A 17175-nucleotide genomic window follows, 5' to 3' on the forward strand; every position below is an offset into this window, starting at 1 on the left:
CCAGGATCCATGCTCTTAATCACCACACTGTACAACTTGGTCACCTATCCAAACCCAAAGAGCCTTTGAAAGAGACATGTCTTTGGAGGGGCCACCTCTTGGTGCCTTGATCTTGAATCCTCAGGACTACTCTGGTATATCTGCCAGGAAGGAGAAAATATGAATTCTGGATAGATAGATCAATTCTAATCCAATATATTTAGGGCATTACAAGAGATAGTCCTGCCTACTCCAATCCTAAATCTGTCATCTCCCCAAACGTGTCAGCCATAAAAGGAGATTGTGAAAACCACTTCCAGGCCTGATTTCAGAGTAGTGACTAAGTAAATTTAGTGGAAGATTTGGGGCACATCTGGACTTCTGGGGAATTTTGCATTTCAATTTTCTCTACTCCAAAAAGAGAATGAATACCAGCCTAATTAAACCGTTTCCATGGTCACTAGGGCGCTTTTTCCAGACTCTAAAGATCTGTTCTTTTACTTTAAAAAACATTTATTGAGCAGCTACTGTGTGCCAGGAAGTGAATAAGTCAGCTCTATTCCGATGGAGGGAGAAAGACAGTAAGGATTAACCAAAAAGATAAATGCAGGCGGTGGTATGTGCAATGAGAGAAATAAACATCCTGATGGGACAGAGTGATTGAGAATTGGAAGTGGAGAGAGACTTCATTTCTCGCAACAGGGTGGTCAGAAAGATCTCTCTGAGGAGGTCACACAAGCTGCATCTGAAAGCCAAGAAACAAACTGTAGGGGCACCTGGGTGGCTCAGTCAGTTAAGTGTCTGATTTGGGCTCAGGTCATGATCTCATGGTCGGTGAGTTTGAGTCCCTCGTCAGGTTCCCTGCTGTCAGCGTGGAGCCCACTTTGGATCCTCTGTCTCCCCTTCTCTCTGCCCCTCTCTCATGCTCTCTCTCTCAAAAATAAACATTAAAAAAAGAAACAAACAAACTCTGTAGGGTAAAATACACTCAGATCTCTTCATGTCTCATGGTCTCTTTAGCAAAGATGGCATGATTGCTAATGATTAAAAACAGTGAGGTCTGCACTTTTAGCTCAAAGGCTCCTTATGCTTTTCATCAGTCTACAGAAGGAACCAAAGAAAGTATGGCACAAAATGATTTGCCATTAGTTTTTTGTCAGGGCCATGAGGTTATCCAGGAACAAGAGTTTTCTTCAGGAAGTTAACATTTACAGAGCAAGTGTTTTACCCAACAATCTCCCTCCTGCTGTGGAGCTGACATGAAATGTATATTTTGTAGATCCTTGTTCTGTTCAAGAAATTGCCCCTCTTGGTCCAAATATGAAGAACTGCTTCTCTAGGCCTTTTTTTTTTTTTTTCACAGTGGTGCTGGGGTAGATCAGAACACCTCCACAGTCCCATTCATCTCTACAATGAGCTTCATTTCTATCATCCAATCCTCTTCTGTGCCTGGATCACCCCCACATCTCCTCAACGGAAGGACCACATTCCATTCAGGACTGTGGCTTCAGTGTCTATCACACGTGTGGTTGAGATGTATGGTAGCTTTTCTTAAAGATGGCTGCCATTAGAGTCTTTCTTGACTATATATACAGCTCATTCTCTCCCATGGAGATGTGGAGTCCATTCTTCTCTCTCATTGAATGGGGGCTGGTGTGTGATTCCTTTAAGCAACGGTATTTAGGGGCACCTGGGTGGCTCAGTCAGTTAAGCGTCCAACTCTTGGTTTTGGCTCAGGCCATGATCTCATGGTTTTGTGAGTTCAAGCCCCGCATCGGGCTCCATGCTGATGGTGCACAGCCTGCTTGGGATTGTCTCTCTCTCCCTCTCTCTTTGTCCCTCCCCCACTTGTGCTGTCTCTGTCTCTCTCAAAATAAATAAATAAACTTAAAATATATAAAGGGGGCAACAGATTTTAGCACAGTGACTTTCAAGGCCAAATCCAGTGCCAAACCAGACACCAGAAACATGAGTAAAAAAGCCAGTAGATGACACCAGCCTCTGCTGCCATCTGAGGACAACTGTATGAGGGACCCCAAGTGAGAACCACCCAGCTGAGCCCATCAACTTTGAGCATCAGTAAAAATTTGTTGTTTTAAGCCAGTAAGTTTTAGGGTAGTTTGTTACACAGCGTAGATAACCAGAACAGAACTCAATAAATATTTGTTAAACAGAATGTACAGTTCCACTGGCCCATCCTCAGAGACAGAACAGTTAAGCCCTGTGTCTCAGCCAGTTTACATATTTACACATACCTCTTGCAGAAGAGTGCCTCCAATTGAGTATTTATGCTCAGGAAAAAAAAAATTCACTGAGTGGTAAATTATTCCTGCAAGGACATTACGAATCCTTCATTAAAGACATTAAATGATATCCATGTCTGAATAGGCTTCTACATATTAGGATTTATGTCTTCTGTGTGGCTGATGGCCTTTATTCCGCTTACAATACTGCTACATATACTATTTCACTTATTTGTATGTGATGATGGCCCATCTTATTTTGAAAAAGAATTTGAGGAGACTATTAAATGGTATATAGTAATATATCATAAGGGACTAAAAATTATATGTTGTCATAAAAGCTGGAAGTATTCATTTATCTGGAGCAGGAAAGTAATTTATTCCCCAAAAAAACCTTCTTCATCATTTTTTACCCTGACACCAGGACTCAAGTCAGAAATAGAGACTGGTGGTTTGACCTGGGTTTCAAATCTATATTTATGTCTGTGAAAATGACAGTCACTGGCAAATAAGAAACTTTTTAAATAGCCATGCATATTTTCATAATAATTCAAAGCCATTCTTTAAAACTACTTCCAAAAGCATTTAAATCATAATTTTCTGGTTTTCTCCAATCCACTTAAATCCCGAATGGTACAAAAGTGCCCAAAGTAATAACCCTTCGGGTGTGATGACAATAACGATGAAATATAGAAGTGCACTGCGTGGGGGCACCTGGGAGACTCAGTTGAGCATCCAACTTTGGCTCTGGTCATGATCTCACGGTTCGTGAGTTCAAGCCCTACATCAGGCTCGCTGCTGTCAACACAGAGCCCACTTCAGATCCTCTGTTCCCCTCTCTCTCTGCTTCTCCCTCTGCTTGTGCTCTCTCTCTCTCTCAAAAATAAATAAACATTAAAAAAAAAGTGCACTGAAAAGGGAACAAGGGGCATCTTATGACAAACAAGGGAAGCAGTGTCTCTCCACCAAGGGTAATTCACTTCTACACCTCCCAAGAGTGGGAAGACACTTGGTTTGGAGCAAACCCCATACCAGCAACAATATTTTCTGTTGACATTGTGTTATTATTCTGCTCCCTTCATTCACATGCAAAGATGTGACCTTGGATGGATTTTCCACACAAGTATAAAGTGTGACCATCAGAACCAGGGCAGGCCTGCCCTATTTTTCCCTGGCAGAGCTACTCTCTGATTTCACACATGCTTGACTGGGAAAGCCTTAGAAAAGTGGCATAAGCGGAAGGGTCAGGCAGGATGAGTGATTTGGCCACGTGTGATCTGTGTAGACAGGTCATAAGACAAGAGCACTCAAGTCAGAAAGGCTTCTGTCACACCTGAGATTATGATAACTACATCAGAAGAAGGCAGGGTTGTCTAGTCATGTGCATGGAGATTGGAACCAGACAGCCTGAGTTCAGTGCTTGCCTCTGTCACTTTATATGTATATGATTGTTGCTTTTTAATTATGTGACTTTGGGCAAGTTACTTCACCTCTATGGCTCAAGTGACTTTACACCACATGGTATAAAAGTTATAGATACAAGTGCTTGGCATATCATAAACAACCACATTAGTGGTGCCTATGTGCATTATCCCTACCACCCCCATCCTCACATCCCATCCCTGCTCAGGGAAATAGAGAGCCTGTAGTAATATCTCAAAGCCCAGGGACCTTTAATCACCATTTGTCTGGGTCTTCCTGCCCCTCCTTACAAAGGTGCAAGAGACACGCTGTGATCAGCAGAGAAAGGGGAGAGTCTTGTCTGGCCCCATCCCACTCTGCATGTGCCAGAGAGTTTGCAGGTTCAAGCCAAGAAGTCCTCAGCTCTGGCCAGCCATTGCAAAGAGGTCAACTGGCAGCATCTGCCACTCACCTGAACAATACTGATGAACAGTCCAAGCAGAAAGGCACTTAGTCTCCATTTGGGCATCACCAGCCTGCTCTAGCACTGAGCTAGTTGAAGCTCACCCCTGCACACCCCTGAATCTCTCTCTTTGGGCCCCCCACCTCCTCCACTGCCCAAGAAGAGACACTCTGGATTCCTCATTGTCTCACACCCCACATCCAGTCCATCAGAAATCCCTGTGTCCGGCTCCCAGAAGAGGTTGGAGTTCTTCTGCTTCTCTCCATCTCTACTGCTGCCCTGTAGTCCAGCCCACTTCATCTCCTACCCAAAAGGCTGTTGCTGCCAGCCCATTTCTTCCTCTGGCTTCCCATATCCCTATTCTGCACCATAACCCAAGCTCTCATCCCACTGCACCCCTACTTGAAGCCTTTCAGTGGAGCTGCACTACACAACCCTGTCTCCTCCCCACAGCCCACAAGGCCCAGCATCACAGGACCCTTACCTGCCTCTGTCCTTCATCTCGTGCAATCTCTGGGCTCTGAGCACACAGGCCTCCTTTCTGGCCTTGGGACTTGGCACTGGTTTTCCTTTTGCCTTAAATGCTCTTCCCCTGGATCTGTGGAGGGCTGTCTTCCAGTTAAAGCTCACACGTCACTTCTCACCCTGGGCTGCCCATCTGCTTCCTGACCCCTACATACCATCATGTCACCTTCTGTCTAATCACAGACAGAAATTCTTCTGTGAGAGTACTGTTTTTGTTTGTTGCCTGTCTTCCCTCAATTACAGTGAAAGTTCCTTAAGGATGCATTGTTTTCTGATATAACTTAGCATCTAGAACTAGGCCTGGCTGCATAGTTGAACGAGTATAAACCTACATTTATTCACTCAACCAACCAACAAGCATTCTGTCCTCCACCTTTTAGCCCAATGCTTTCCACAAAGTAGACAAAGATACTTAAGGGCTTATGCCCCCCACCCAAGAAATCCATATCTTAGCTGTGTGCCTATATAACTGCAATATAATAGTAATAAATGCGTAAATGCCATATGAGTGATGTACATGAGCTACCGTACGTGTTCCAGTGAGGAAGGCATCATTTCACACAGGTGATCTGGGAAGACTTTAAGGAGAAAATAGAATTTGAGTGGGGTGGGATTTGGAATTGGCCAAGATAAGATGGAAGCAGGGACTTCAGAGAAAGTACAAGCCAGAGGAAAGGCAGCTCCAAACCACAGCAGTGCAAAGCCACCTGGGGAGCAGATGGCGAGAGGTGGGCTCAGCTGGCACAGGAGGTCCATGAGGGCAGGCGAGGAGGAAGAAAGTCAGAAGGAGAACTGGCAACAACCCTATGAGCAAGCTAAGGCAGTGTGTGCCACACGGGCAAAAACCAGGCTTTGCCCACAGCCTACGCTGGTGAAGCTGCAAGCCCGAGGCTTATCATCAGTACCTGAGTTTGCTCTCAGTGCAGACACGTGTGTGCTTGTGAGCAAATGTAACTCACGTCATGGATTACAAGGCTACCAGCTATATTAACATATCTGATTAGATACAGCTGATGTCGAATATTTGTACTCCTGTTTTTAACATCTCCCAAATATTGCAGCAATGATCTGTTGTCCATATGGGTGAAAAACCTTTAGGGATGTCACAGACAAATTTACATTGCTCAACCTTAATTTTTCGTACCTGATGGGTGAACTCAGGTCAATTCATAGACTATGTCTGTCTGTCGGTCTATTTATCTATCCATCTATCCATGTATATTTTCCGGTATCCAAGATCCATTATGGGGATAACCCTTGATAATAATAAAAAGCTTTTACTTTGTATATGATTTTACTTCTAGCAATTGTATTTTCCATTAAATACCCAAAGACTTAAAAATACATTTTTTTTCCTACCCTGATATTTATTTTTCAACAGAAAAGCTTGTGAGGTGGTTACATTTGGGGGGTTAATTTTAATTAAAATTGCTGTATTTCCTTGTATAATTTCCCCCCTTTTTTCAAACCTTTAAAGGTATCACAGGCATGATTCAAATACCCCGTGAACTCACAGATTAAATGGAAATTTTTAACATCAGTATTGACTCACACCTTTCAAAGGACACTGAATGCCATTCAATAAAATCAGATTAGATCTATCATGTTCAATGACAAGACATTTGGAATCAACCAGGCCAAACTATTAAAAATATTAACATATTTTTATTGTTATTTCTAAAAAACTTCACCCTATGTGTGTGTATGTGTATAAAACGCCCTTTCTTCTTTCATGTATGACCATGTCCCTCTTATCAGTTGATCTTCATGACAGAGTCATAAGACAGACAAAGCAGGTGAGATGAGCCTCATTTCTGGGGTGGGAGAAATTATAAAGACCGACGAGGTGAAGAATACGAGGAACAGCAGTGCCCAAATGTGCCTTTTCCCTTAGCTCAGTCTATGTGAGAAACACAGAGAGAGAGAAAGAGAGAGAGAAGCTGTACGTGTGGTTATTCCGTCAATTCTGTCTGCATCCAGAAAGCCAGCAGAACAGTAACCTCCCATGGGCTCCCCATGCCAACAGTTGCCCCAAAACATCATCACTGACTGTGATAACATGACAGACTAGGTCCCTTTCCCACCCACTTGCTGCCTGCAAAGCAAACCACCCTCCTCCCAAAAAAGTAAAATAAAATAAACAGAGAACCTACTGGATAACCCAAAAAGGGTCAATGCTGCCAGAGTTTGCTATGTAATAATTTTTAAAATCCTTCCCTAGGCTGTAACCACAGCTCCTACCACACCCCTGGAGGGCCTGGGCTGCTCCTGTTGACCCTTGTGCCCTGGAAACAAGTCAGTAAAAGAATCATCCTTTGCTTTTCTTTGTGCTAAGAATTAGATGTGAGCAATGACTGGGGACGTGTGAAAAGAAAATGGTAACTGGATTACTCTGAGCTGGATGCAGTTACTGCCAGCCCAGTGGTTCTCAAAGTGTGGTCCCAGACCAGCACCAGTGCTCCAGGAAGTTGCTAGAAATTCAGGTTGTTCCCAGACTCTACCCCTGATCTACTGCATCAGAAACTCTGGACACAGGAGCCCAACCCAATGATTCTGATACAGGGATGTCTGGGGACCACGGCGGTAGGTAGGCCACAGTCTTGTCACAAGTGATGTGCCCCCACCACTCTGCAAGTGAGGGATTCAGCTTTGCTTGACTCACTCATAGTGCCCGTTCCTCCTGCCCACCTCTGCCCACTGTCTCACACCTCCCAACCTTGGGTGACTGGTTCTAGTCTGTTCACTGTGGCTCTAGACAGAGATGGTCATGGGGCAGGCGTGAATCTCTAATCCCTTTGATGACCTTCACAACTTCCAGGAAGGCAGTGGGAAAGGCTAGTAAGGGGAATATTAAGAGTAGTAGAATTTTGCCCCCTGGTGTCAAAAGTGTACAGGTTATTAAAACTTCAAAGTAGGGGGTAGATGTGGGGCTCCTGGCAGATTGGTGTGTGGAGTCTGGGTGACCGATATCCCAGTCCTGGCCTCAGGGGATTGTTCTTAACCTCCTTGAGCCCTTTGTTTGCTCATCTGCCAATCAGGATTGTGTAAGGACTGCTTGAGATAATGTGCTCCCTCAAAGGGGCTGGCTTGCTTGGCCACAGATAAATAGTGGTCATGATTATCACAACAAGAGAAGACAACAGAGAGGACTATTACTGGCAGGAAACACAGGTTACAAGAGCAGATACATGAGACCGTGATGGTCTTTGAGCACCCTGCTAAGGAGCTAGGGGGTGCCAATGGACAACTGGGTGGCTAACACAAGCACAACCACCTGGGAGGCTTGCTAAAATGCTGATTCTGCACCATTAGGTCTGGGGATGGGGGGTTTCTAACAAGTGTCCAGGTGACACCCAACCTGCCACACCACCCTTTGAGTAGCAAGGCTATGGATTGTTCTTGGGCAAGTCAATGACACAGAAGTGCTCCAGAGACACTAAACACTGGCAAATGGCCCACTCTGCCCAAAAGTTTGCCAAGTTTACACAATTCAGTTCCTGTAGGTGACTTAGAGGTCTTTCCCCTCAGCCCACTGAGACCTCCTCCTACTGGAGTCTGTAGAGCAGACAGGAACTTTGAGCCCCAGCAGCTGGGTCAAAAGCAAGAATGAATCCACAGGGTGCTACTTGCCAGGACATCCCGTCTCATCCCATCCCATTCATCACAGTCTACACACGCCAGAATATTCAGTGCTCTGAAAATGCTACCCCAGAGCCCCAAGCACATATGTCACCCGGCATCCTTTGCGCATTCAGAAGCAGAACCCAAATTCCTGTTGTTTCTCTCTGGCTCCCTTCTTCTCTCACTTGTTTTCTCTCTCTTTATTTCTGCGGCAACAATCCTGTCAACATTATCACTGGCGGCTATCAAAGCAATGGCCAACACCTATATCTTTGCTCAGAGAACTGAACCATGTGAAACTGCATAGTTTATTAATAAGCAAAGTGAAAACTAGAAATTGTATAGTATGTCAACTCAGAAGAGATTTTCTGCCACACGAGAACTATGATAAATAAAGATCCTCCAGGTTTTTCATTTAAATCTTTCTTGTTTCTCCTCCTTAGCCAGAAGATATTGGACAAGCACCAATAGTAAATGCCCCAGAAGGTGGAAAGGTTGACTTGGAAGCCTTCAGCCATTTTACAAAAATCATCACACCAGCAATTACCAGAGTGGTGGATTTTGCCAAAAAGTTGCCTATGTTTTGTGAGGTGAGGAAACTGTTTTTCCTTCTGCATTATTTTTCGTTATAGTTCCATCAATTTCCAGGAATACTGAGTATTATTTATAATTTAATATTAATTAGTAGGGACTTAGGTCACGTGAAAGCAATGTCAGTACAAAATGAAAATGCACTCTGTTTCATTTTTTATTTCCCTACCTTCTCTATTCAGTCATCATTCATTAGCTTGTCCACATGAGGCTGAAGATTCTCTCCTTCCACTGACTCCAGGCATAGGGAAATAGGACAGCAATAACTTCTATTCACTCAGCACCGATGATGTCCCAGGTACCATGCCCAAGTCTGCCCACATTACATCCAAACCTTGTAACCGATTTGCAGGGTAGCTTTAATTAAGCCCATTTTATGATTGGCAAAAACTAAGATCAAAGAGATGACATGAAGTTATGCAAACAGCGATGGCTTGAGTCGAAGTCGATATGCTTTCCATTACACATCACAGCAAAAACAGTTGTGTGGTTGTTTCCTCCTCAACAGTAAGGAGCTCCCTCACAGAGCAAGGATCTTAATAACTCCTTAAGTCTCCTCCCTTTTCCTATAATCTCACCCTTTCTTGCCCCATGTTCAGGGCACCCTGAAGAGCACACCCAACAGAGCTCACAGGCTTTCCCTTTTGCGCACCTCATCTTTAGCAGTCTTACTATGTGGTACCTGGGGGCATGGGACCTGCAGTCAGCTGAATGGGCAAGAATCCTACATAAGTTATTTGGTGTCTTCAACTCTTGCTTATCTCATCTTTAAAATGGGAATCATAATAGTATTTACCTCTCGGAGCTGTTGCAAGGTTTAAATGGGATCATAAATATAAAGTGTTTGGATAGTGCCTGGTCCTAAGTATATTCATAAATTTTAGCTGTTAATGCTGCTGCTACTTCCTCTATCACATTACCATCCTGTCTCTAGCCTTCCTTTTTTAAATCAAGTGGAAAATCTTGCCCTTTGAAAACCCCCATCAGGTGCCAATCTATTGCTCTTCCCACCTCCAAGGGGACCCAGAGAGATATCAAATAGAGAAGTCCGCATACTGCTGTGAGCCTCTGGGGTAAGCTATCCAAGCGATGTGAACCTAGCCTCACCTAGAAAGAAGCCGTCTCCTCGCCTGGAATGATTCCATCATGCCTTGGCTTCCAGCTCATTTGTGCCTTTGAGTTTGCAATAGTGGGAGCCCAGTTGGAGACCTCAGACACTGATGTGGATGCTTCTCATTGCCTATTTTGAGCCTCCACAAGAGCCATATCTAGAAGGACAGAGCAGTGGGCTTCAGGAGGCAGGTATCTGATCCCCAGACTTAGCTGAGGAAGAGTGCGTGCCTCCCTCTTCTCCCTCCCCTTTATCCCCCTACTGTGATGGGGCCAGGGTACCTGACATGCTGGCTGGTAGCCCTGCAGTGGGAGCTATTCATACTCAGAGGAGCTGGTGAGTCCTAGAGAAGGGATTTTGACTTGTGTCTGTATTGGTATGGAGCTTTCCATGTCTCTGACCATCTTTTTAAAAAATTACTTATTAAAGTTTGGAAGGTTATTAAAAATAACATATTCAAGACATTGATTCATAATAACACCACTTAAAGATAAGCTGCTGACATTCTGGAGCCTATTTGAGTCTTTTTTCAGTTATGTGTGTGTGTGTGTGTGTGTGTGTGTGTGTGTGTACATGTACCCACATATATATGAAGTATGAAACATATTTATCTACCTTATTGTACTTCCTACTTATGAAACTATGTTTTTACTTTTTGTTAAAGAGTAAAAGACACATATAAAGGTGCAGCCCAATGAATTTTCACATACTCAACACACCCATGTAATTAACACTGAAATAAAGAAACAGAACGTTATAGGGGCACCTGGGTGGCTCAGTCGGGTAAGCGTCCAACTTCAGCTCAGGTCATGATCTCGCAGTTCATAAGTTCAAGCCCCGCATCGGGCTGTGTGCTCACAGCTCAGAGCCTGGAGCCTGCTTCAGATTCTGTGTCTCCCTCTCTCTCTGCCCCTCCCCTGCTCGCACTCTGTGTCTCTCTCAAAAATAAATAAACATTAAAAAAAATAAAAAAGAAAAAAAAAAAAAGAAAGAAATGTTGCCATCACCCTGTTAAACCAAATGTTTTACCCTCAGCCACAGAACACATCATTTAAGTGTTTTTTCACAGACGAAGTTTTAATGACCACAAACTACAGAAGAGATCTACAGAATTTAGGTCACCTGTTTTGACTGATCTTCAGCTCATTTCCCATTCTTCACTGATATAAACATTCTACAATAAGCATCCTGGTGCCTATGCCCCACTCACTGCACTGTTTCCTAAGGGCAAATCTTAGAAGTAGAGTCTAAGGAGTAGGGTATATACACCTTTTAAGGCTTGTGATATGTGTTGCCAAACTGCTCTCAAGAAGGGTGTAGAGCTGTTCCAATGCTGCTGGGTTCCTCTGACTCTGCGCGTCATCTTTCTTTTTCGTTCATGGGGTTGAGTTCGTTTTCCTTTCTTGGTCCTCTCTCTCTCTCTGGGCTGTGTCCTTTGTCCCCCATCCTAGGTGTGTGAAGAAAAACCCTATTGAGTACACTACCCCTACAACTCGAGCTAGCTTGTTAGTCACATGTTCCCTTTTGAATACCCACCAAAAATGTTTCTTAGAAAAATGTAAAACTGACGTACACCAACCATGGAGAGATATTTCAGTTAAAGAAGAAGGGAAAGAAGCCATCTCCACCACTAGTAACAAACACACTTGTGTCCATGGCAAGAGTGAGGGGTCCACATGGAACTTTTCAAGCACAGCTGTGGCAAGCTTCTCCAAGTTCCTTCAGAAGCTTAATCCTGCTTCAAAGTCATGATTCCATCTCTCCTCCAACCCTGATTTTTGTAGTCTCCAAATTGCAGGAAAAAAAAAAATGGTGGGGAAGGGCTACTTTAACAGCCGACACACATCTGTTTCTGGTGTTGGTGGCCTCCTGAGGACTTTTAGCCCTTTCTCATTCTCTTTAGAACCCCAAAGAAGGAAATGAACTGTGTGGGCCCGTTAGCTTCCTGTGGAGTGGGCTGGAGATCCCAGGTGGTCTGGAGAGCCAGAGCTTTCCTGCCAGAGGCATTTTGGTGCATGTGCTGTTCAAATTGTGCGCACAGTAATTCTGTGCTAAGATCTGTGCCAATCCACCAGCAAGGTTGGTAGACACCCAGGGCTTCAAAAGATCTAAAATCATTGCTGACAAAGCTGCCAAAACACACATTAAGAATCACTTCTGAGGGTCCTGCGTGGCTAAGTCTGTTAAACATCCGACTCTTGATTTTGGCTCAGGTCATTATCTCAGCGTTCGTGGGATCAAGCCCTGCACTGGGCTCTGAGTTGACAATATGGAGCCTGCTTGGGATTTTCTCTCCTCTCTCTCTGCCCCTCCCCTACTCACAATCTTTCTCTCTAAATAAATAAATAAATAAACATAAAAAAGAAAAGAATTACTTCTGGAATGCAGGGCACGGACATCTTTGCCAATCAGCCCGAGTGCTGCTCTCCTAAGGTGACAGAGAGTCTGTGGGAATGCCCCTGCAACTCTGCCTGCCATGCTCTCTTGCAGCTGCCTCTCAATGAAAGTATTGGGGCAGGTGACTGAGGTATTTGCCCACATGTTGACACAAATCTTACCATCATCCTACAAACCCTTCTTTTTTTTGAGAGAGAGAGAGCACGCAAGAGCACAAGCGGGGAAGGGACAGAGGCAGACAGACAGACAGAATCTTAAGCAGACTCCACACCCAGCAAAGAGCCCAACACAGGGCTCTCGATCTCACGACCCTGAGATCATGACCTAAGCCAAATTCAAGAGTCGGACACTTAACAGACTCAGCCACCCAGGCGCCCAACCTACAGACGTTTCTAAAAGGAAAAGGCATCTGGCCTAGTTTCTAAACCGTTGGTTGATTCTTAACAAATACTTATTCAACTTTTATTTAAATCTGAACCAATTAACAGGAAGTTATAAAAAGAAATCTACTTCATCTAGATTCAGACTTGGCTACAAAGACGCGGCCTGCCCAAGTTTGCATTCTTTATGACAGATTAAAAAAATAAATGGTTTGATCTGATCAGCAATTTCTCTTTGCCATTCTATGCCAGTGGTTCTCACGAGCAGGGTCCCTGAACCAGCAGCATGAGCATCCTCTGGGAACTTAGAGAATGCAGAAACTCGGAGGGTGGAACCAGCAATGTATTTAACAAGTCCTCAGGTGACCCTGATGAGGCTGACATTTCCCATGGGCATTAAAGCCAGCCTGTGCCCACTTGGACCAATTCTCCATCTTACTGGTGGAGGATCTATCCAAGCTCAGGGTTTCCCATTGCCTACCATGATCTTGGGCCACGAATACAAATTAGAACCTAAATAAAAGTAAATCACAGTCATTTTTTTTAATGAGTGGAAGGAGAGAATTCCAGAACCAAATGTGAAATGACTTTTATTCTTATGAAATGACTTTTATTCTGGAGAAAAAGCTAAGTAATTTGAAGTTAAATGGTAAGGTGGCTAGGCTGACTTAGCGAAAAATATGAAATGCCCAACATTTTAAATATAATTCAGTAGTATTACCTTCAGTTTTATGTAACAACCTAAATTGAACTAGTCAAGTGTTGCCAAGAGTATTGCCCAAAAAGAGTTTGTACCTGATTTAATGAAAAGATAAAAATTATGTGTGATTTACACATTCATTGCTTATGATAGCTTAGTCATATCCCAAGTATTTCGAAAGAGTGTGTTCTCTTCTTTCTTTGCACTGGATTCTGAAAGATCTAGCTTCAAGTCCTAGCCTCACCCACAAAATACTCATGTGACCCCTTAGCATGTTACTCAACCTCTCGGTGCCTGGATTTCCACTTTTATGAATGAAGTTGAAATTAGAATATTCACTTCGCGGTATTGCTGTGACAATTAAATAAGATGACACCTGTAAATCTTAGCATGATGCCCAGTGCCTCAAAAATATCCATTAACTAACAGCCTTTCAAGCTATTTTGATGGTGGCTTTTAATTCAACATTCTCTCCTGCCAGAAAGTAAAATTCTGATTTTTTGTTATTTTGCTAACAAAGTTCTTTTTCTTTTTAAGTTTGTTATAAATGCTATCACATCATCACAAATCCTAATTAACAAGACAACCAAATATGCTTAAAATGAGATTACAGAACTGGCAGGGAACTCCAGTGTGTGGAGTAACTCCAGTGCCTGAGGTACTGAGAATACAACCCTGGGAGCCATGAGGTCTGAATTCTAGTTCCACCTCTACCCCTAATTCACTGGGTGACTTTGGGCAAAACTTTTTTTTTTTTCAATATATGAAGTTTATTGTCAAATTGGTTTCCATACAACACCCAGTGCTCATCCCAAAAGGTGCCCTCCTCAATACCTATCACCCACCCTCCCCTCCCTCCCACCCCCCATCAGCCCTCAGTTCTCAGTTTTTAAGAGTCTTTTATGCTTTGGCTCTCTTCCACTCTAACCTCTTTTTTTTTTTCCTTCCCCTCCCCCATGGGTTTCTGTTAAGTTTCTCAAGATCCACATAAGAGTGAAACAATATGGTATCTGTCTTTCTCTGTATGGCTTATTTCACTTAGCATCACACTCTCCAGTTCCTTCCATGTTGCTACAAAGGGCCATATTTCATTCTTTCTCATTGCCACATAGTACTCCATTGTGTATATAAACCACAATTTCTTTACCCATTCATCAGTTGATGGACATTTAGGCTCTTTCCATAATTTGGCTATTGTTGAGAGTGCTGCTATAAACATTGGGGTACAAGTGCCCCTATGCATCAATACTCCTGTATCCCTTGGGTAAATTCCTAGCAGTGCTATTGCTGGGTCATAGGGTAGGTCTATTTTTAATTTTTTGAGGAACCTCCACACTGTTTTCCAGAGTGGCTGCACCAATTTGCATTCCCACCAACAGTGCAAGAGGGTTCCCGTTTCTCCACATCCTCTTCAGCATCTATAGTCCCCTGATTTGTTCGTTTTGGCCACTCTGACTGGCGTGAGGTGATATCTGAGTGTGGTTTTGATTTGTATTTCCCTGATGAGGAGCGACGTTGAGCATCTTTTCATGTGCCTGTTGGCCATCTGGATGTCTTCTTTAGAGAAGTGTCTATTCATGTCTTCTGCCCATTTCTTCACTGGGTTACTTGTTTTTCGGGTGTGGAGTTTGGTGAGCTCTTTATAGATTTTGGATACTAGCCCTTTGTCCGATATGTCATTTGCAAATATCTTTTCCCATTCCGTTGGTTGCCTTTCAGTTTTGTTGGTTGCTTCCTTTGTTGTGCAGAAGCTTTTTATCTTCATGAGGTCCCATTAGTTCATTTTTGCTTTTAATTCCCTTGCCTTTGGGGATGTGTCAAGTAAGAAATTGGGCAAAGCTTTTACATCTCTGGGCCTCAGGGGTAACATGCATCTATAAGCAACCTTTCCCTTTTGTGCCTTTTGAGAGACCTACAAGGAGCAAACTTGCTTCAAAAATCAAATCCAGCTAAAGAGTAGAGTCTGCTGTTGGCTTGTTAGAACTATGAGAAAATTAGGTAAGTTTAACATAAACCGTGTTCTCAAGCATTTATCAGTTGGTGTTACGATACAAACCTCCAGAGTAAGGATTATGAGCACAATCTCACACATGACCGTAATCCCAGTTAGAGATCTATATCCATCACAAAAGAAATGCAAACTACAGAGGTTAAAGTTGGTGACCAATTTGGAGTGTGAAGAATGGTTGTTGAAAGTCTGCAGCCAAGTAGGAAGGGAAAAGCCATAGCCTCAAAGAGTGCAAGGAGCGACATTGATCGCAGGATGTTGTCCCTGTTGCTATTAAAATACTGCATGTTATTCCTTACTGACATTTGTGCACTTGTTCTTGCTGACGTGGGCTGGTTTTTTTCAGCTGCCATGTGAAGACCAGATAATCCTCCTCAAAGGCTGCTGCATGGAGATCATGTCCCTTCGCGCTGCTGTGCGCTATGACCCAGAAAGTGAGACTTTAACCTTGAATGGGGAAATGGCAGTGACGCGGGGCCAGCTGAAGAATGGGGGTCTTGGGGTGGTGTCGGACGCCATCTTTGACCTGGGCATGTCACTGTCTTCTTTCAACCTGGATGACACAGAAGTAGCTCTCCTTCAGGCTGTCCTCCTGATGTCTTCAGGTGAGTACTCCCAGACTCATTATTGGGCAACAAAAGAGCTTTTGCTTATCTGGTGCTAATTCAAATCACTTGATGGGTTTCCAGTCCATCCCCCCCCCCCCCGCCGCCGCCCCCACCGCTGCTTTAGCTGCAAAATCATAGCTTATTCTCTTTCAGCAATTAGGGATTTGCCAATGAACTGGGAACTGAAGGAGGGTGTCAGGTATCTGATGCTTCCTGCAATCTCCCAGCGTAGTAGAAGGACCCAAATGAGTCCTTTTAAAGACTCTATGAGATGATCCACCTTCAACAGACACTACCCAGCCTGACCTATGGTAGTTGGCCAACTCTGCTTCCTTCTGGTTTATTACACAGGGTATGGGTATGGTGACTACACCATTCTGTATTAAGTTCTGGTTGAGGAAAATTTGTTTATGGCTTAGCTACAGCTTAAGTTTATTGCTATATAGCATATTACCTGAAAATTTAGTGGCTTAAAGCTTCCAAGATGGCAGGGGTTGGGGCTGAGACATCAAACACAGCTGTAGGCCTCCATGCATCCTCTCCACTGGCAGGCTAGCTGAACTCCTACATGGCTAGAGGATTCCAAGGAGAGCTCCAAGCACACGAAAGCAGAAACTGCAGACGTCTTAAGTCCCAGGTTTAAGTCATATAGCATCACTTCTGCCGCATTCTGTTGGTCCAAACAAGGCCCAGCACCAGTCCAGAGTCAAGAGCCCACCTCTAGATGGGAGGAACGGCAAAGAATCTACAACCAGCTCTAACCTGCCTAGAGCTCATGATCAAGGCCTCAGGCTCCTTCCACAAAGAGTAGATGATAATGCTAAGACTTTTTTTTTTCTTCAGAGATCATGTCATAATAAATAAGAAATGCAAAATACATCAAACTCTTCAAAGGAAGCTAGTCTTTAAATAGAAGGTAGTTTCAGAGGCACCCTGTGCATTTTCAGAGCATCCTCAGTTAAGCTGAGGGTCACTCTGCATGACAGCTGTCAGTTTAACTTATCCATATCTCCCTCTGGACTGTTTATTTCTTGAAGACAGAAATATGTCTAATTACAATTAGGCCAGTGTTCAGAATTTGAAAAATGTTTATGGGATAAATGACTAAATAGATGGGTAAATTATCAGTCACAAGTACCATGAGAACC

General features: G+C 43.6%; 1 protein-coding gene across 6 annotated transcripts in view; it reads left to right on the forward strand.

Annotated features, from left to right (window-relative positions):
* THRB (thyroid hormone receptor beta) overlaps positions 1-17175 on the forward strand; it is a 388679-nt gene that overhangs the window by 360476 nt on the left and 11028 nt on the right. For all 6 annotated transcript variants that reach the window (XM_047874360.1, XM_047874362.1, XM_047874359.1 and 3 more), the window contains 2 exons: positions 8676-8822; positions 15766-16024. In XM_047874360.1, coding sequence (XP_047730316.1) covers positions 8676-8822; positions 15766-16024 — 406 coding nt within the window. The remainder of the gene's footprint in view (positions 1-8675; positions 8823-15765; positions 16025-17175) is intronic.

Source organism: Prionailurus viverrinus, chromosome C2, assembly GCF_022837055.1.
Source record: "Prionailurus viverrinus isolate Anna chromosome C2, UM_Priviv_1.0, whole genome shotgun sequence".
Classification (NCBI taxonomy): domain Eukaryota; kingdom Metazoa; phylum Chordata; class Mammalia; order Carnivora; family Felidae; genus Prionailurus; species Prionailurus viverrinus.